Genomic DNA, 19,054 nt, shown 5'->3' on the forward strand with positions numbered 1-19,054 from the left:
TTTTAAAGCTGAGACTTCACACATAGAAAAGAAAAAAAGCATGTCAAATAAATTACATCTGCTAAACATTCAGCCTCTGAAGAGCCTCAGGAAACGGGGCGCCCCCCCCACCTGCACAGATGTGCCCTCAGGTGGGGAGTAGCCGGAGGGGAGACCCACCGCGGACAGAGCGGCTCCAGCCCCACAGGCCAGGCTGGCAGCTCCCCCACCCCACGGGCCACCCCACAAGAGGGAGGCGTGTTTTACGGACTCCAAGCGCACATGTCGGAACAAAAACACATCGAAAGACTTGCTTCACAGGAGTGGGTTGAATACACACGAGTGGTACAGAGCATTTCAAGTAAATGATCAAAACGAAAACCAGCAGAGACGCAACAACGCCTGGCTACACGGTGGTTTCCCACTGGCCTCAGGAGTCAGGCCCCGGCATCTCCTGCGGTGGCCCAACCACGTGGCAGACGCAGAAGGGGAACCAGGGATCCCCAGGTCCCAGCTTCGACAGCGCCTGCCGGCCCTGCCCCGAGCCAGCCGTCCTTCCCCGTACGGGTCCCAGGTGCCACCTTCCAGGAACCGGACATGGGTCAGACGTGGAAAGGAACCTGGACCGAGGGTGGGGGAGTCTGCCCAGCGGGTGGGACCCGGGGCTGCTGGCGGTCTCTCCCTCCACCAGGGTGGGCAGGAGGGGAGGGGAAGCCAGCAGCGACCCCGCAGGCTGCAAGCTCAGTCCCAGTGCGTCCCCCAGCCTGTAGTCAGAAAGGGAGCAGGTTCTCACCTTCAGGAGAAACCTGCTTCACCCGCACTGAGCACAGGCCCATGTCTCCTGACCCGCTCGTGGCCACCCTGCCAGGCGCCTCGTGACGCCGGTCAGCTCAGCCAGCTCGGCCCTGGGGCCGGCCCGCCTGCTGAGGCCGAGCTCCGGCGGACAAGAACGCACGCAGAGGGTTGGAGAAGCATTGAGTTTTATGTTTGTAAGAGACCAAGTCTAATAAAATGAAAAACAAGTTACTAAAACAGGTCCAAGAGACAACACAGGAGATAAGCTACAAAACCAAAGCGCGGGGCTTCCTTGTGGACATAGCCCACAGCCCCCGACAGCCCCCGGAGAACGGGGGGCTGGGATCTCAGTCTGCTCCGAATCCAAACTACACGCTTTGGGTTTTGTTTTCCTTTTCAAGGGTTTAAAAAAGCTAACCCCAGGAGTCAGGCGGGCCGGCCCTGTGCTCGGCAGCACGTCCAGCCAGCCCGCGTCAAGTGTGGGCCCAGCGTCCCTCATTTCCGACCACCGCTGCAGGTCGTGGCGGCGGCTCACTCCTGGGCTATGCTCCTCAGCACGTACTTGACCGTGTAGGCGAAGGCCGCAAAGCCAACTATGACAAACAAGTTCGCCAGGGCACCGCCCAGGAGTCCGTGGTGCCGGTTGGCCTGCTGGAGCCCCGCGAGGTGCGGCCCGGCCCCTGGCGCGTGGCCGTTGAGGATCGGGAGCCCGTTCTGGCCGTGGTGCGTCTCCCCGTCTGGAACCACGTCCGGCAACGGGAGAGCCTGGGGTCTGCTACTGAGTTCGTCCTGTGCTTTCTGCTTCTGCTTAATTTCCTGAGAGACAAACAGCAAGAGATGGAGCTGGTCTGGGTAAACCGGCCCCTTCAAGACCGGGGGTGGGGGGCCATCTTCCGCCCCAAAGACCCTGCCAGTGGGCAGTCACCGGCAGCTCAGGTTCCATCCTGACACCTGCCTGAAGGCAGCGCGGCTGTGCTCTCGTCTTACCGGTGCAGGGGCCAGTGACCCACCCAAACCGCAGAGCCTGGGCCTCCCAGGCCCTGGCCTGAGCCCGAATTTCCACGGCCCAGACCTCCCCACGGCTCCCCCATTGCGCCTGGCCACCTTCTCTGCTCTGGCTGAGGCCAGGGAGCGGTCTGCCCCCAGGCCCTTCCTGCCACTTCTGGCCCATCGGGGTCCTCGGCAGGCCCGCCCCCTCCCAGCCTCTCCCCCTCCCTGATCCAGCGTCAAAGCCCCCGGTCCCCAGGAGCCCTGAGGGGGAGGGGCGCACCTGCAGCACCTAAAAGCCCCTCCCGTGTGCCCGGGTCTGTAGCACAGGTCGCACAGGAGCACAGGGACCTTTTTTTCGGGGGGGGGGGGGGCGCACCCAAGGCAGATGGAAGTTCCTGGGCCAGGGAACGAATCTGAGCTGCAGCTGCAACCTAGGCCACAGCTGTGGCAAGGCGGGATCCTCAGCCCACGCACCACAGCAGGTGCACCACCCGCTCACTGCAGAAAGAAGAGGGCACTTCGGCTTTCTTACCTCCACGACCTCGGGAAATAATTCACAAAAGACTTTGTCTTTTAAATTAAACACTAAACTTTGTGCAGCCAGTTGTCTTTTCTAGGAAAAAAGAGAAGTATCAGCTGAAGGCTCAATTCACGCCTTTCACCTTCTAACAACAGACAGGTCGCCCTCTTCACGCCACAGGAGTCACTCGGAGCCCACCGCTCCCGACAATCCACGTGTGGCCTCATGAGGCCACCGCCCTCCCAAGCCACCAACGAAGGACGCTGGACCGGTCCCTAAGAAGGCAGAGAAACACAAGCCGGAAAACAAGGCGTTTCTGTCCTAACTGGGCGCGACAGCCGAGGAGAGCAGGATCGGCCCCACGAGCCGCCCTCCGCCCTCACCGTGAAGTCCGACGTCTCGATGCTGCCCAGGGTGGGGCCCTTCTCCACCATGAAGCTGAGGAGCCCTGTCAGGATGGTGGAGACAGACCAGGCCGGGTTCCACGTGTCCGGGTGGAAATCCGTGATGGAAAGACACAGCCTGAGAGAAGGCGACCCGTCAAAGGGGGGACCCGCGCCAGGACCCCGGTCCCGCCCTGGAAGTCGGAGGACGCCTTACCTCGTGTTGCACTTGAACCTTCCATTGGGAGTTATCATATAAATACTAGGAGGTTTAAAAGGAAATTCTCTGGGAAAAATTAGTTTTCCATGATAATAGCCACCTGCACCAAAACAAGAGAAACAGGAGTTCCCGTCATGGCTCAGCAGTTAACGAACCCGATCAGCACCCCTGAGGACGTGGGTTCCATCCCTGGCCTCTCTCAGTAGGTTGAGGATCTGGTGTTGCCAAGAGCCGAGGTGTAGGTCGCAGATGTAGCTCGGCTCCCGTGTTGCTGTGGCTGTGGTGTAGCCTGGGGCAACAGCTCCAATTCGACCCCTTGCCTGGGAACCTCCACATGCCGCAGGTGTGGCCCTTAAGAAAAAAAAGAGAGAGACAGAGAAAGAGCCCTGTCACAGCCCACAGTGCAACCCCCCACCCCAGCTGGCCCTCCCCACCCCCGTGCCCACCAGACACTGTCCCTGGAGGAACAAACACGTCTTGCTGGCAGTCTCTCTGGGGCCCACAACCACCAACCAAGGGGTCCTTGCCCCCAGGGCTACTCACGCCCCTCCTCCACTCTCAAGTGCCCCCCGACCCCGCAAGCAGAGCAGCAGGACAGAAACTGCACAGCCTCCTCACTGGCCACCACATCCACTCCCAAGAGCGGCAGCGACCCGGGTCCCTTCTCTCCTACACCTCTCCTCCGCCACCACACCGCACCCCGCAGCAGACAAACCGCCACTTCCCCACCTTAAAACAAGTGACCTGTGCTGCCCTCCAATCCCTGCCAGCTGCTTCCTCTCCAGGTAAAGCCCCTGACCTTGAAGTCACCAGCTGTCCCCCTGGGCCACCTGATCCTGTCTCAGGCCTCACAACCACTCCTTGATGCCCCCCAAGTCTGGTTTCATCACCCCCACTTCTGGGGAGCACCACGGTGACTCTCCACATGGCACCTGGACCTCTGGACCCCTCCCTGGCGACCAGGGGACACTGCCCACACAGGTCCCAGAGGACTCTCCTGCCACTTTCTTCAAACAGCAGCTCTACCCCGTAAGTTACTCAGACTAAGATCTGGGAGCCCCTGCTCCCTGTATCACACTCCACCAGCAAATCCCATCAGCCCCACTGCCCAACTGATGCTACACCCCGAGCCTGGGAGGACCTACTGGCCTCACTACCTCCGTCCCCGCCCACCCAGCCCAAGGGCCCTGTGGCCAGCTCCCCCCTGGGGGCTTCACACCCGTGCCCTCAGGGCAGCACCTGGGAGTCTGCTGGAAATGCAGAGCCTCAGGCCCAGCCTCAGCTGGCTGAGCAGGACGTGCATCTGACAGGAGTGAGGCAGGTGTGTGTACACTCAGTCCGTAAGGCTGGGGCGCTCCCCTGCCCGCCACTCCGCACCATCACTGCCAGAGGGGTGACGGAAGCCAGTGTCACCTACACGGCCAGCTCAGCAGGCAGACAGGTCTGCCAGCAAGAGACTAACTCTAGAAATGACACTCGGAGCACAGCCACGCTCGGAATCACTAAGAAAAGCCAAAATGGAAAAAGAGCAGGAGATACTAGCAGGCGCTCTGCCCGAGAGGAAGCAGGAGCAGCTCAGTCCTCGCTGGGAAGCGGCTACCGTGTGAGGGTAGGGGGTGGGAGCCGGGTTCGCCTGGCTGTTCCAGATCCTGCCAACACCTGCTGGGTCCTGGGGGAAGGGCTCCAGGGAGCCACCGCCAGTGGCGGCACCAATGGGCTCGGGCAGAGCTGCAAGTGGGGGCCCCACCCGGGGAAATGTGTGGGGAGGGTGGAGGGCAGAGCCTCACCAAGAGGCCTTGGCGCCCAGCCTGCCCGTGCAGGTGAGTAAATGCGCAGCTGGCATCTCCATCCAGCTCCAGTCCAAGAGTCTGTCCACGGGGGACCGAGCCGTGGGTGTGCCGTGGCCACGCACTGGAGAAAGGCACAGAGCACTGGGGCCCTGGGATCGCTGCACACTCCCTCCCTCGACCGCTCTGGCCATGGCAGGGTAGGGACACGCTGCGCTCTGCTGTCCCGTGAACCTGCGTCTCCCTCCATGGGCAGCGGGGCCACACTGGCACCTCCCGCTTTACATGTGACTTAGCTTCCTTTTTACAGCCGCGCCCGCGGCACAGGGAGGTGCCCAGGCCAGGGGCTGAGTCGGAGCTGCTGCTGTCAGCCTACCTCGCACCCATTCTATTGTTTTAAAAAATGGTTTCTGGGGCTCCCATCAGGGCTCAACAGGTTAAGAATCTAGTATCCATTAGAATGCGGGTTTGACCCCTGGCCTCCCCCAGTTAAGGATCTGGTGTTGCTGGGGCTGTGGTGTAGGCCGCAGCTGGGGCTCCGATTCACCTCCGAGCCTGGGACCTTCCATATGCTGTGGGTGCCGGAGATCACTGCCCGTTCTGGTGTCTATTCGAGTTTGTTGAAAACCGACCGTGTGTTAAGTAAGAATTTCAGCCCAATCTGCATAGCTGCTCTGTGCTCCAGGAGCCCCATGCAGGGCTGCTGTCAGGCCCCAGCCCCTGCTGCTGCTGGCAGCTGGGTGGTCCCCACGTAACACTCTCTTGTGCTAACACACCCACCCCGCAGACGGCACCTGCAAGCTTGTTCCCCTAGGACGGCTCACCCCCGACCAGAAGGGAGTCCAAGAGGCTAGTGACGACCCACAATGCCCCCCAAGGGTCCAGAGCAGCCCCACCTCCCCCCCACAGCACAGCTCTTCCAGTGAGCCCAGGGCAGCCCGCACACTGGTGCACGAGTGCTGCTTCGGTCACCCGAAGCCAGGACCCAGCGGCTGGAGAGCTGCCCACCTGGCCAAGGCCCTGCCATGGCCCAACACCAAGGCTGGTGCCAGGCTCCCCTCAGGCCCCTGGACACTCGCTGACCGAGAGCTGCAAGGTCTACTCTGCAAACACTGGATGCTGCATCTCCACACGGGTCCAGGGCAGGTCCTGTGGCCCCCACGCCTTGGGGCCCCTGCCACACAGGCCGCCACCAGCTCAGAGGACTCAGCACTGGCCTCTCTTTCCTTCGAGAACACGCCTCCCGGCTCATGGCCACGTTTTACTGTGGCCCAGTCTGTTCCCCCGGCTCTGACCCCACTGACCTTGGTGGCCGGGAAAGGCGCTACTTAGACCAGCCCCTGAGGACTGTGGTGGGTCAGCGAAGCCCACTGCACAGAGGCCCCTGGAACCTGGACGAGCTGAGCAAGTGCCATCAGCTCATGTCACCCACACCAAGAGTACAGGCTACGTGACAAACACGAGGTGTCTCTGGAACCCAGGGGCTGCCTGCTCCTGTGCCTCCACTCCCGGCAAAGACGCACCTTCATAGGGAGTCATCTCAGGGCCTCGGACCACATAGTGCCTGGGGGAGAGAAGAAAATTAGTTGGCGCTGGGATGGCAAATTCTCCAAAATCCAAGGGACTCCAAGGCCAGGTCTGTTGATGTGATTTTTTTATTTTTTATTTTTAGGGCCACACCCGCCGTATATCAAGGTTCCCAGGCTGGGGGTCGAATCAGAGCTGCAGCTGCCGGCCTACACCACAGCCACAGCAACGCAGGATCCTTACCCCCTGAGGGAGGCCAGGGATCAAACTTGCGTCCTCATGGGTACCAGTCAGGTTCACTGCCAGTGAGCCAAGATGGCACCTCCCAAGGCCAGGATTTTAGGGCCCAACCAAAACCAGACATTCATTAGGCAAACTGAGGGATAAACCCTACCAGCAAGGCAGCACCAAAGCTCTGCAGTCTCTCGTGCTGCTGGTGCGCTAACAGCTGCTCTGAAACAGGATCAGAGGCTGCGTCTCCCAAGTTCCCCACAAAGTACTTTCCTATCCGCAAACAACACGCCAAAAGCTAATCCTCTAAAACCATCCTTGTCAACTGAAAATTTAACATTTTTTAACTCCACAATTCATTCTTGAGATAAATTTCAAAGCTGGCACCTGTGAGAGTTCCCTCCATGGCTCAGCGGTTAAAGAACCCGACTAGTATCCAGGAGGATGCAGGTTCGATCCCTGGCCTCGCTCTGTGGTTAAAGGATCCGGCGTTGCTGTGGCTGTGGTATAGGGTGGCGGCTACAGCTCTGATTCAACCCCTAGCCTGGGAACCTCCATATGCTGCAGGTGCGGCCCTAAAAAGAGAAAAGAAAAAAAAAATTGGTATTTTTCAGTGCGTCCAAATGTCACAGTAGCTAAACCCAGAACAGCTAGAGCCTGGGGAAGAGCCAGCAGGAGGGACAAGGGCAGCTAGGGACTGTCACCAAAGTCCTCACGCAGAGGGAGCCTCGGACCCGGAGCAGCCATCCGGGGACTCTGCTCCTCTGCACAAAGGAAGGCAGCTGCGGCTCTACGTTAACAAGCGTTTAGCTCACAGGTTTTCAAAAAAAACAGAAAAGCACAAAGGAGACGGTAGACCCAACAGAAACACCAGACCAGATACCACTGCACACATGCTGGTACCCACCCCTCCAGACACTGCCTCCCACCGGGTACTCTGACAACCTGCTGGCAGACCTGCGGGCTCACACCCCCGACTCAAAAAAGGCTGCCATCCTGGAAGGCAGATCAGGAACGCAGGGCCTCCAGTGGCTCCTGCTCCCGACTCCTGTACTCAATCTGAGGCCACGGGGAAGGGCCCGGGCGGCAGCGTCAAGAGCACCTGGAGGACGGGCCTCTTCCAGAAAAGGCTCTCTTCTCCCAGCTGAGGAAACAGACCCTGCTGGGAGCAGAAGAGCCCACACAGCAGGCCCAACACTGCTGTCCTGGGCCGGCAGCTAAGAACTGGACTTGGGGGGGGGCATCTCCCCAGCCCAACTGCACCTAAACTGCGTCTGCAAACAACGTGCTTCATGCTGAAAAGCAGCCCGCTTTCCTGCCGGGAGTCTGCAACTGCAGGCCCTGGTGCTGGGTCCAGGAGGGCGTCCTCGGCGGACCGCACGGCCCGTGTGGTGGCAACTCGCTGCGCGGGAGGGAAGCCTGGGCCGGTCTTTAGGACTCTGCCCGCGCCTCTTCCCGGCGCCGCCTCCTGTCTCTTTGCTATGCTCGTTACAGAACCTCCGCAGTTGGTCCTCCTGGCCAGTGACCTGGGACCTGAGTCAAGGCAGGAGAGGGTCCCCTCGACCAACAGAGAGGGACCCTCGGCTGCCATAGAGCCTGTCCCTCTATCTACCAACTGTGCCCCAGGGGCCACACTCGGCTTCTGCTGGGGGGGGGGGCTCTGCTGCATCTGCTGCAGCACTGATGCCTCTCCGACAACCTCGAGCCGCATTGGCCCCTCTGGAAGCTGAGGAAGGCAGACCCAGAACCCCCGACCCCCTGTCCAGCCTGGTGTTGAGGCCTAGATTTTACTCAGCTGCATCTCTCTTCTCCGGATCTCAAAGGACTTATTAAGATGAAAACATAAAACACCCTCCAACCCAAGAGAACGTGCTCCCACTCAGCTCAGCTCTCCGTCCTGTTTCTCAAGAGATCACCAGCAAAGCCGGACAGGGCAGCTGTACCATGGCCCAAGAGCTGCTCCGAACCGCATGGTCACAAGGCGGAGATGGGCCCAGCGACAGGAGCTGCGGGAGCAGAACCCTCTGCCGTGAGCTCGCTAAGGCAGGACAGCCCACCGCACGGTCCCGAGAAGCAAAGAGCAGAGGAGCGTCCAGCAGCTGCTCCAGCTGGGAGACCTGCAGGCCCCCAAGCCTCCCCGGGCAAGGACCCTCTCCAGCCCAGCGGACAGGGGCAGGGGCAGCCCTGCCACGCCCCCAGCAGCTGCCCACGGTGCAGATGACCCGAGTGTCCACAGGCCTCACAGCCCACTCCCACCCGACGAGGGTGCCGAGCCCCTTGCCCACACCCAGGGGCGGCGAGAGGGACACGGAACTCACCACTCCAGAATGTTGGAGGGTAGGGGCTCAGCACAGATGTAAGGCACGGGGTCTTTCTTAATTCGGAGATAGTCTTGCTTCAGTCGCTGGGTGGCGGTTGTTGGCGCTCTCTTACCGCTGCTGCTGCTCATCTGCGGAAAACCAACCCCCGCGCTGACCAGGGACAGAGGCGGCCGGGCTGCTCTCCACCCCACAGCTCAGCACCCCCACCCCTGCTGGCATCTCTGCACCCACGGCCCTGCCACGACCTTCGCTGACACAACGCGGTCAGACCCGGAGATTAGGAAACACCCGACAGCCTCACTCCCATCCTCAAGGAACCGACACAGGGAGAAAGACACCCATTTCTAAGGGTCCCGGGCAGAGGTGTGAAGCCAGCCCGGACCGCCGGCCACGGGCACGTCTCTTCAGCACTGCGCTGGAAGGTGCCCGCCAGGGGGCCGCTGACACCACAGAAACCAGCCCCCAAAAGGCCCTGGTTAAACATCTTCCAGCACACTTAGCACTGGCCACAGGTGGGCAGGGGACAGAGAAAGAGCCTCTCTCTGAGCCTGGAGAGGGGAGATCCTGGAGAGACGGGGACACCGCGCTGGGCAGAGGGGGAAGGAGTGCCTTCCAGAGAGAGGGAGCGACAGGTGCACAAACAGAGGCCAGGGCAGGGCACTGTGTCCAGGGACCAGCACTGGGTCACTGCATCAGAAGCCAAAGCATGGTGAACAGAGGCTGACAAGCCTGGCCAGGGACACGAGGCCAGGCCAGGCCATCGAGCAGTGCCCCAGAAAGACTACAGGCCTGGTCTTCCAGCCAGTCGGATCTTCTGTCAGGAAGGTCCCTCTGGTGGCCCAACACAGGGCAGATGGGATGGCATGGGAGGGACAGGATGGGGCAGGAGAGCACTGAAGGCTGGGGACAGGGAGCGAGGGAGCAGCCGTCAGTCACAAGAAGGGACGGGCCTGCATGGGGAACCCTGGGACATCCCAGCTATGCTCCAGGGGCGAGGGGGGGACGGGGACGTGGACATGGAAGACAGGGCTCCCCTCTCTCAAAGGCCCCAGAACAGCTCCAACCCAATCTGTGTAACATACCAGAACCGCTCATAACATGAACTGGAAAAGCAAGAAAGTCCTGCTAAAAATAAAGTGTGAAAGCCACTGGCGCAAACCACAGCGCAGACAGGGGACAGAGGGTGCAGCGCAGAGACAGAGAGGAGGGGAAGGCCCGTCCAGGCTCGAGGGGAGGCCGACTGGCGCAGGCAGCGAGGGAGCAGCCGTGCACGGCCCGCTCACCTCCGAGCCGCTCGGCTGCAGCACTGGACCTCACCGCCGGCACACGCCTGCAGCCGGGCCTGTGCCTCCGCACTTCGGCCTGGAACCACCCTCCCGCCAGGCTCTGCCCGGGGCACCTCACCCGAGTGGCCGTGGCCTCTGGGCCCTGAGCCCCACAGACCACGACCAGGGCTGGGCCCCTTGCTCTGCACCCCTGTGGCCCCCGCAGCGCCCCCTGCTTCCTGCGCTGGAACCCCTAGACCTGGGGCTGTGGTCCCCACACCCCCCCACCCCGCCCCCATGCGGCCCTTCCTCTTCCCATCAGACTGCGGCCTGTCTGGCCGGCTTCAACCCCAGCCCTCTCAGCCCTGACCGTAGGCTGAGGTCAGGCTAATGTTCTCATCCCACAGTCCTGACCTCAATCCTTCAGGACTCACGCAGAACCAAGCAGACAAATGTCAACAAGCACCCGCTGCCACCAAGTCCTCTGGAGAACAGCCCCAGGGCTCTAGTCCCCAACGCCCAAAGCCCCGACCCAGCCTGAGCCAAGCCCCTTCTCGTCCCAGCCCAGGCCCTATGGGGACCCACCAGGCCCTTCCTGGCCCAGCTCAAAAGCCACGTCCTCCAAAGCCTCCCAACTCCCGACTGCAATGCTGCCTGCCACACTCTGTCCCTCACTGGTCTCCCTGCGACCCAGCTGCCCCCCACACGGGGCCGCCAGCCCCAAGGACCCAGCTGGTGTGCCCACAGCAGGAGCGACAGGTCCGCCTGGGAAGGGGAGGGTCCGCAGAGCACTGACCCCAAGCTCCCGTCCGAGGAGCCAAAGGGCCCAGTGGTTCGCCTGGGGCGACATCTAGGAACAAACACGGCCATGATCCAAAAGCAGAACCACCACCCAACCCAGGGTGCCTTCAAAGGACTCTAAGGGGCTGTTTCCTTTAACTGTTAACCCCAAAGTTAACGCCCTGCCACACACACCAGTTCGCTGGGCGATTCGAATACAACTGTGCTTGGCCTGGAGTAAGTGGCCAGGCGGGCTCCTCAGGAAGGTTCGCGGTCCGCCTCCCCGATTCCTAAAACAGACCCGGCCTAGCTGCTCACACGCGGACTTCCCGCTCACTCTTGCTCTCAGGTGCGCAACCTTGAAGATCCTACCTCTCACGCACCTCTTCAGTCCGCTAAAAGGGCTTCTAATGACCCTTCTTGTGCCTCATCGCAGCCCCTCCAGGGGACTTCAGGTGTGACCGTTTCTCCCAGTTTTCCCCACCTACAGAAGCCAGAGCACCTCCACGGGACATGAGCTGGGGCTCAAGCTCCCTTCAAGCCAAGTCCCCACACAAAGACACAGAAGGTGTAATTCACAGAAGGAAATGGGGTGCAGACACAGAAAAAAAAAAATCAGACGAAACAAAACAGAGGCAAACAAAACTTTAGCGCAGAGATTCTGAAGGAGAGCAACCGAAGCCTACGCCCCGCGGGTGACAGAGTCCCGTGGGCAGCAAGTGGAAACAGGGCGCCTCCGGCGGCCCAGCATCGCTCCTGCCCGGGGTCCGAACACTCAGTGATGCTGTGACAGAGACCTTGGCCTGACCGACGGACGGGCACGTGACACACCCGTGCCCGGGACTTTCCCTTCCCCACCGGGACTGTTTCACAGCCGGATGGAGGCCGGGGGCTGAGGGAGGCAGCCCCCGCCTGAGCATGGAGCTGCCACAGAGGCCAGCTCGGCCAAGCTGTGAAGATTACTGACTCCAAGTTTTAGGCACAGGGTCCAACTGTGCCTGCAGACACACTGGACTTTTCAATTAAGCAGGACTCTCAAGTTCCCTTCTGCCAAAACTAGATCCAAGCACCGAGGGTCACTCAGCTGGAAAAAACAGGGCCCAGAGCCACCGCGCGGAGGGTTCTTACCCACTGACCACCTCCCCTCCCACCCGCGGCAGGCTCTCCTCTCAACTGTTTGGCGCCTGGGGGTGGGGAGCGGAGGCAGGCGCGACAAGGGGTTGGGAATAGATTTCAACTGGACACACATCAGTTAAGTGTTACTAGCAGGACATGGGGCCAGAAGCTTACACTGGCCAGAGCTCTCGAGACCGTGCTGGCAACGGGCAGCTAAGGAGAGCAGGCAGGCACAGGGGAAGAACCTGCCCGGGGCCCACGCTAGCCGGCCGGCAACAGAGCCCCCCGACTGCGGCGTCCCACTCCGGCCGCCTGGCTTTTCAATTGGTTACCGTTCCAAGGGGAATAAGCAGGCTCGCGCCTTCCTGCTGGGACTCAAAAAGCTGCTCAGGTGTGAAGTGGCGACGGCCTCAACAGCAACCAGCCCTCGTCAACGCGGACTCCCAGGACATGTTTACAAAGCAAGCCCTACGCCAGCTCGTCCCGGCGGCGCCCGCAAGTGTGCCACTGGCAGGAGGCCTTTCCGAGGGACACCAGCCGTGGGACCACCAGAATCCCCAAGCTGGCAGGAGGACGACCCGGCCCGGAGCCCCGGGCGCCCCACCGTAACCGACCTAGCGTTCCGCGCATGGAAGCTCCAGGCCGGGCCCCGCGAGCACAGACGGAGCGGGGTCGGGCTGTGCGGAGACCCCGCGCCCGCCGCCCGCCACCCTGGCCGGCTCCGGCGGGGCGGACTCGCGGCCGAGGCTCCGGCGCAGGCCCGCGGCGCGCGCTCACCTCTCCCCGTCGCCGCGCGTGGGCCGCCGCCACGCTCAGGCTCGCCGTGGTCGAGGCCGGAGCAGGGAGCGGGAGAGCGGGGCCCGCGCCGCAGAGCCGCACCGCGCCGGGACCGGGCCCACCCGACCGCCGCCGCCGCCGCCTTAGCTTCCAAGATGGCCGCTCGCGGGGCGGGACCATAATCGCTTCCGGTTCCGGGGCGCGGTTTGCCGGGGCGGCCGCTCTAGGCGGTTGGGCGGACGTAGCCGGCCTCTCGCTGCCGCCTACCGCCCGGAGAGGTGGAAGCAGTCGACGCGTGCGCACTGGTGGGCAGCCCCGCGGGGCGGGGCCCGAACGCCGGGCGGGTCCGGTCTGTCGGCCGCAGCTCGCCGGTTCGTCCCTGGGCCACTGCGGCCCCGGGGAGAATCAGCGGCCGCAGAGCCCTGTACCTTCCATCCCGCATGTTCCCCCCTTACGACCCCCGGCCTTCTACGGGAAGACAGGCCCTGTTAAAGGGTGACACCCCCTCCCCCGCGGTGCCAGCGTGAGCCCCGCCAGAGTTCCCCCGGGACCCCGACCCTCCCAAAGGCCCCCTGCCAAAGGATCGTGCCCACTTAACAGGAGAGCGCGGGAGGCACCCTGCGTCGCTGGGCCCCCGTGACTGAACCCCCGGGGGCCCTGAGAATCAAATCCTGGGTGGCCTTGTGTGGCCACAGTGACGCGTGGGACCAGGAGCCCCGCCAGAACCTGTGCCAGGTGGGGTCCTCTGCTCAGGGGGAGAACTGTCCTCGTAAAAATAGTTGCACTGTTTCCCAACTGAATTTTCCACACGGCCCATGAATAGGGTCATTATGCACCAGTGGACACTGCACTGAGACTAACTCTCCACTCCCACGGTCCCCTCCCTGGCCCTGGGGGAGGGGAGGCAGAGCAGGGAGGTGGGGCGGCCCCGGGAGCCCAGGTTAAGGTTCCGGGGACAGCGTCAGCATAGAGAGAGCCCTCCTGCAGGGCCTGGAGCTGCTCATCTGCCTCCAAGAGTACTTGCAGGCACCTGAAGGTGGCAGGCAGGTGGGGGCCTGGACCGAGGGAGGGCTGGTCAGTGGGCAGGCCAGCACACTACCCCTGCCCTTCCTGTGAGTGGGGCTCGGATGCTCCCGCACAGGCTGCTGCGCTGTCAGGCTGGTCCTCGGTCGCGACAGATCCAGAAGACCGTGGCTGGGCGGAGCACGTGGCTCTGGGCAGCAGAGCAGAGACCTGCAAGTTCTCACCCTTGACCACGGCCCGGACTGCCTCTCAGGCAATGAGGTGACCGACCACATTCCTAGCACCAGCGGGTGCAGCCACGGGGAGCAGCCACGCTCACCTCAAGTCTGCCCACCCAGGCACCCTCAGGTGGGATCTGAACGGCCACCGCAGAGCTGGCCCCAGGCCCTGGGCGGATCCCAGAAGGGGTGCCCATGGTCCGGCCGTCCGGGACCAGGCGAGTCCGCCCGTGGGAATCTGGCCTATCCCCACCTCCTCCAGGCCCTGCCATCCCCACGCCGCCGGATGGCCCCGCTGCTTTTAGCTCTTGGAAAGTTATGTGGAGGAGGCCGCCCTGAGGCATCAGGGTGTCGGAGCACAGGTGTGAGGGAGACGCAGACCGGCCCCAAACCCCATACATGCCACATCACACACTCTGCCCACCCCAGCTGGCCGGTACCTGCAGACGCCGCCTCTGTGGTGACCAGAGTCCCTGCCTGACCCTGCAGTCAGCACCTGGGCGATGGGGGAGGCTCTGCCACTGCACCCAGGAGACTCCTCACCCATCTGCGGACAGGAACTCCAGATGGACCAGCCCCAGGTGGCCCCTGCCATGCCCCCTGGGAGTCCAGAACACGTACAGAGCCCATGGGCTCAGACTTCAGGTCTCTTGCACCAGAATGTCCCCAGAGCCAACTCCAAGTTGTCCCACAAGTGAACGAGCAGAGCCCGAGGGTCCCGTGACACGCCAGGTACCCGCAGTCTGCAGGGCAGCCCTGGCCTGGAAGGTGCCCCTCAGCCCAGCCTTGGTGAAGGCCACCACCGCTTTAAGGCCAGTGGGGCTGCGTGCAGCCGGCTGGGGCCAGCCGTCCTGCAGAGAGAGTGGGGGCCCAGGGCCTTCTGCCTGTCCCTTCTCTAATCCTTTCAACTTGCAGCCATTAAGGAGTGGCCACACGGGCCCACGTTGTGCCAGAAGCTGGGGACGCTCTGTCCTAACCCAGCCTTGCCCACCTTCCAGGCCAGGGCTGCCCTGCAGACTGTGGGTGCCTGGTGTGTCACAGGACCCTTGGGGTCTGCTTGCTCACTGCTGGGTGTTGCCACTCTCAGGGACAATGAGAAGTTGGCTCTGGGGGGATTCTGTTGCAAGAGACCTGAAGTCTGAGCCAATGTGCTCTGGAGACTAGAGGGGCCTAGGAGGCAGGTGAGGGACTGGCCAGGGCAGTAGGAGCAGCTGCCGGCTGTGCCACTGCGGGATGCGCTCTCTGCAAAGGCAGACCCTGGGGCGGTTCCCCACGAGGGAGGGAAGAAGGGTCAGTGTCTCCTGCTTGGATATGGCTCAGGTCCAATAGGGCATGGGTCATTGCTGCCATGCCCCTGGCCCTGTCCCAGCCAGGCCCCTCTCCCACAGGAAGACTGGGTCTCCTGCTGGCACAAGCTGCTCTTGGCTGCCGGGCACCCTCTGGCCAGACCTAGGCCCCCCTGGGGCTGGGCTCCCCAACCCCCCTCTCCAGGCAGCCCACTTCTGCAATATCTGCGCCTCGGAGGCACAGGCAGCCGCGCTTCCAGTGACACAGAGCGCTTAGATCCTTCCTCTTCTGCTGAGAGGCCTCCTGGGGACAGCCTCACCCCTCAGCGACGTGACCCACCTCCTCCAGAGGAGAGCGGCTGGGGGCAGCAGGCTCATGCTGAGTCTGGAGGCTCTGACACCAGCCCAGGGAGCGGGCTCTCACCTCTGAGCCTCAAACATGCAGAGGAACAGCCTCACTTCGAGCTTGAGGAGGCGGGCTCAGAGAGGTTGAGTAATTTGGGCAATGTCACACAGCTGATGAGTGACAAAGCTGTGATTCGCGCCCCCACCCAGATGAGTCCAGGGCCAGCTCTTCCCTCTCCCAGCTGTCCCCGGAGGCCATCCGCCTCCTCCCTGAGCCACGCGGCGGGTGACCTCACCCCCCCTCAGAGCCCAGCCCAGGTCCTCCGCACTGATTTGGGGCAGGGTTCAGGAGCCCACAGCCTGTGGGGGGAGGGCACCAAGGGCCTAAGCCAACCCCTCAAATCTGAGATCAGTTCATCGGGGCCAGCGAGTCCTCTCCGTCCTCCTCGGGCCACGCCAGGTCACCCTGGGGGTTGTGCTGCCCTCAGCACCCCGTGGGGGCCTCCCATGGCCACACTAAGGCCAAGGGTTTCAGCCTCAGCGATTCGGACCCTGAGAGCCATGCGTCTCAGCACGCATGCGCCGTCTTTGCAGGAGGCATGTGCGTCTGCCAGGGGGCTGCGCTGTGGGCATGTCACAGGCACCATCTCCTCACCCAGGCCCCCCGCTTGTCCCCACAGCCAGCCTGTCCCAGGGGCAGGGCAGCTGGCCCTGGGGGCCACCTGTGTTTTGGATGTGAACACGCCTGCCCAGCAGCAGCCTTTGACCACCAATGCCTGTGGTTAGAGTTGGGCAGGTAGGTGGTAGCGAGCGGGCATCCTCGGAGGCCCAGCCCAAGGAGGTTGGGCCAGGGCGGGGGCCCGGAGACTGCAGGAGCCAGCAGGGTGGGCTCTGGGGAGGGCAGACAGGACATCCAAGGGGGGTTTGGCCCAACAGGGTCCCTCCTCTCCTTCCAGAAAACCCTGACCCCTCACCCCCAGCCAGAGGCAGGTCCCCAAGGCCTTGCTTCCTGGAATCCAGGCAAGAAAGCTTCACCCTGAGGAAGGACCCTGTCCCGGCCACCAAAGGCTTCCCCTTCCGGGACCAGGACAGGTGTGGCCACCCCCAGCCGGGCCCTCTCTGCTGCCTCGCCCCACGCCCAGTCTTATAAATAGGAGGCTGCCTGGCCAGCATTGGGCCATAGCCCGCTTTGTCACCTGCTGGAACCACCACCAGCACCGCCACTGTCACAGCTGCCCAGCACCGGAGGATGGAGGAGCCTGCACAGGGAGGTTCCAGCCTCAAGGTACCTGGGGCGCCTGACGTGGGCTCCCCCGCCCGGGCTGGCAATCAGGGCCAGGCCTCCCCAGCCCACAGGGGAGGGGCTGTGTCCATCTGGCCCGGGAGCACAGGCACACCCAGGGCAAGGGCAGGGCTTCCGGACAGCCTTGGTCAGCTGCCCCCACTGACAGAGGCAGACCGTGTGAGAGAGAAGCGTGTGTCGAGTGTGTGCCTGCGCAGCGTGACGGGGCCGTGCCCCTGCTCCTGCCCTGGGGGCATCAGGTGTCTGGACCCAGCCCCACCTCGGGAAGCCCTGGAGGCGGCCTCCAGCCCTGGCAGCCCTGGGGAGGGCGGGGAGCTGGTCTGGGCTCTGAACGGTGGGGGGGAGAAATGAGGTCACTAGTTCAGAGAGCACCTTCCGGAGCCCCCTTGCTGCTCCTGTGCCACAGGGCTGACCGGCCCACCTTACCCATGAGGGCTCAGTGTGATCCTGGGGACGCGTGTGGGTTGCGCTCTGTGCTGCGTGGAACCCAGAAACAGCACCGCACAAAAGCAGGCATGCGCTTTTGGCCGGGCTGCCTCCACAAGCCAATGCCAGGCTGCACGCCTGGGGCCGCGCACAGCCGGCTGGCTCTGACACGCATGAGCCCAGAACTCAGGGAAGCAGCCCGCTTGGCCATACTGGGCCCCCAGGTGCCAGCTGAGATGGGGCAGGTGCTTCCGCCCAGGCCCGGTTGGCTGGAGGGGGCTGGAGCCCAGGAGGCTGCCCCCCGCCCAGGGACAAGAACCCTAGTGATGCAGACCAAGATGGGGACAGTGTGGAAAGTCCGCAGGAAGACCAGGCCGTGACTCAGCCCGCGTCCCAGACCAGCAGGCCTGACCTGGTCAGGGCCCCACGTCCCTGTGTACTGGGACACTGGAGACTCTGGGTGGGACCGGGGGGCCAGCCTTGGGTCCCCACCACTGTCTGGCCCACCAGCCTGCTGCCTACTTTTCCTCAAGGCCAAGGCCCATGGATGGAACATTCCCAGGTCCTCTGCACAGACGGTGGACGATGCCCCCACCCAGGGCCCACAGCACCAAACAGCCTACGGGCCTGACCCTTGGCCCAGATGTGGTCCCACCTTCCTGGCTCCACCAGCCCCGTCAAACGAGGCCATGCTGGCTGCTGAGGGTTGGCGAAGGCCACTGAGGCCCAAAGTCAAGTCAATCCCCACACGCTGGGCTCGAGGCCCACCAAGGGCATGTCACTTGGATGCCCATCCCCAGAAACTCCTGCCCCACTTGGCAGATGGATGGCAGCAGAGATCTACCCAGCCCCAAGCCTGCCTCCAAGCAAGGCCAGACATGGCGTGGACACCATGTCCCCTGCTGTCCCTGCACCCCCCAACCCAGGCTCGTCTCTGGCTGTGATAAAACACACTGAGAAGGCTGCCTGATGCCTGCCAGCCGTCATAGGGCAGAGCTGCAGGGTCCATCCCGGGGAGGAACAAGCTGCTGCTGCTGCTGCCTTTTTTTTTTCTTTTTTTGTCTTTTTTGCTATTTCTTTGGGCCGCTCCTGTGGCATATGGAGGTTCCCAGGCTAGGGGTCTAATCGAAGCTGTAGCCACTGGCCTATGCCAGAGGCACAGCAACGCGGAATCCGAGCCGCGTCTGCAACCTACACCACAGCTCACGGCAACGCCGGATCGTTAACCCACTGAGCAAGGGCAGGGATCGAACCCGCAACCTCATGGTTCCTAGTCGGATTCGTTAACCTTTGCGCCACTACCGGAACTCCCCTTTTTTTATGTTTTATTTTTTACTTTTTACTTTTAGGGCTGCACCTGTGCCATGTGGAAGTTCCCAGGCTAGGGGTCGAATCAGAGCTACAGCTGCCAGCCTACACCACAGCCACAGCCACAGCCACAGCCACGCAGGATCCAAGCCACGTCTGTGACCTACACCACAGCTCACAGCAACACTAGATCTTTAACCCACTGAGCGAGGCCAGGGATCAAACCTGTGTCCTCATGGATACTAGTCGGATTCGTTTCCACTGTGCCACAATGGGAACTCCACAAGCTTCTTCTTTTTTTTTTGGCCGTGCCCACGGCATGCGTGAGTTCCCAGGCTTGGGACTGAACCTGTGCCTTGGCAGTGACAATGCCAAATAGTTAACCACTAGGCTGCCAGAGAACTCCTAGACAAACTTCTGATGGGGCATCTTTGGAGCATGAGCAGGCTGGGCT

The 19,054-nt window shown here is 62.6% G+C and overlaps 1 protein-coding gene across 3 annotated transcripts; it reads right to left on the reverse strand.

Moving 5' to 3' along the window:
• Window positions 1–942: 942 nt before the first annotated feature.
• On the reverse strand, window positions 943–12,867 carry UBE2J2 (ubiquitin conjugating enzyme E2 J2). Of its 3 annotated transcripts, none has more exons than XM_047791030.1 (7): window positions 12,692–12,867; window positions 8,751–8,881; window positions 6,198–6,238; window positions 2,885–2,987; window positions 2,668–2,806; window positions 2,297–2,377; window positions 943–1,590 (listed from the first exon to the last, which is right to left on the reverse strand). In XM_047791030.1, the coding sequence occupies exons 2-7, from the start codon at window positions 8,879–8,881 to the stop codon at window positions 1,306–1,308; spliced, it is 780 nt and encodes a 259-aa protein (XP_047646986.1). In that variant the 5' UTR covers window positions 12,692–12,867; the 3' UTR covers window positions 943–1,305. The 3 variants fall into 3 exon arrangements, with proteins under 3 accessions (XP_047646986.1, XP_047646984.1, XP_047646985.1); XM_047791028.1 differs by having other exon boundaries at window positions 943–1,617; window positions 12,692–12,825; XM_047791029.1 differs by lacking the exon at window positions 12,692–12,867 and adding an exon at window positions 12,247–12,509 and having other exon boundaries at window positions 943–1,617.
• Window positions 12,868–19,054: the final 6,187 nt, after the last annotated feature.

This window comes from Phacochoerus africanus, chromosome 8 (genome assembly GCF_016906955.1).
Source record: "Phacochoerus africanus isolate WHEZ1 chromosome 8, ROS_Pafr_v1, whole genome shotgun sequence".
In the NCBI taxonomy this organism is placed as follows: domain Eukaryota; kingdom Metazoa; phylum Chordata; class Mammalia; order Artiodactyla; family Suidae; genus Phacochoerus; species Phacochoerus africanus.

Bases quoted from the DNA above. Each gene is read 5' to 3' on its own strand.
- UBE2J2 (XM_047791028.1), bottom strand. From the start codon at position 8,881: ATGAGCAGCAGCAGCGGTAAGAGAGCGCCAACAACCGCCACCCAGCGA. The intron at 2,988-6,197 runs GTGCGTCTTTGC...GTTTTGGTGCAG, and splicing joins TGAGATGACTCCCTATGAAG to GTGGCTATTATCATGGAAAA. The intron at 2,807-2,884 runs GTAAGGCGTCCT...GCCTTCTCTCAG, and splicing joins AGGTTCAAGTGCAACACGAG to GCTGTGTCTTTCCATCACGG.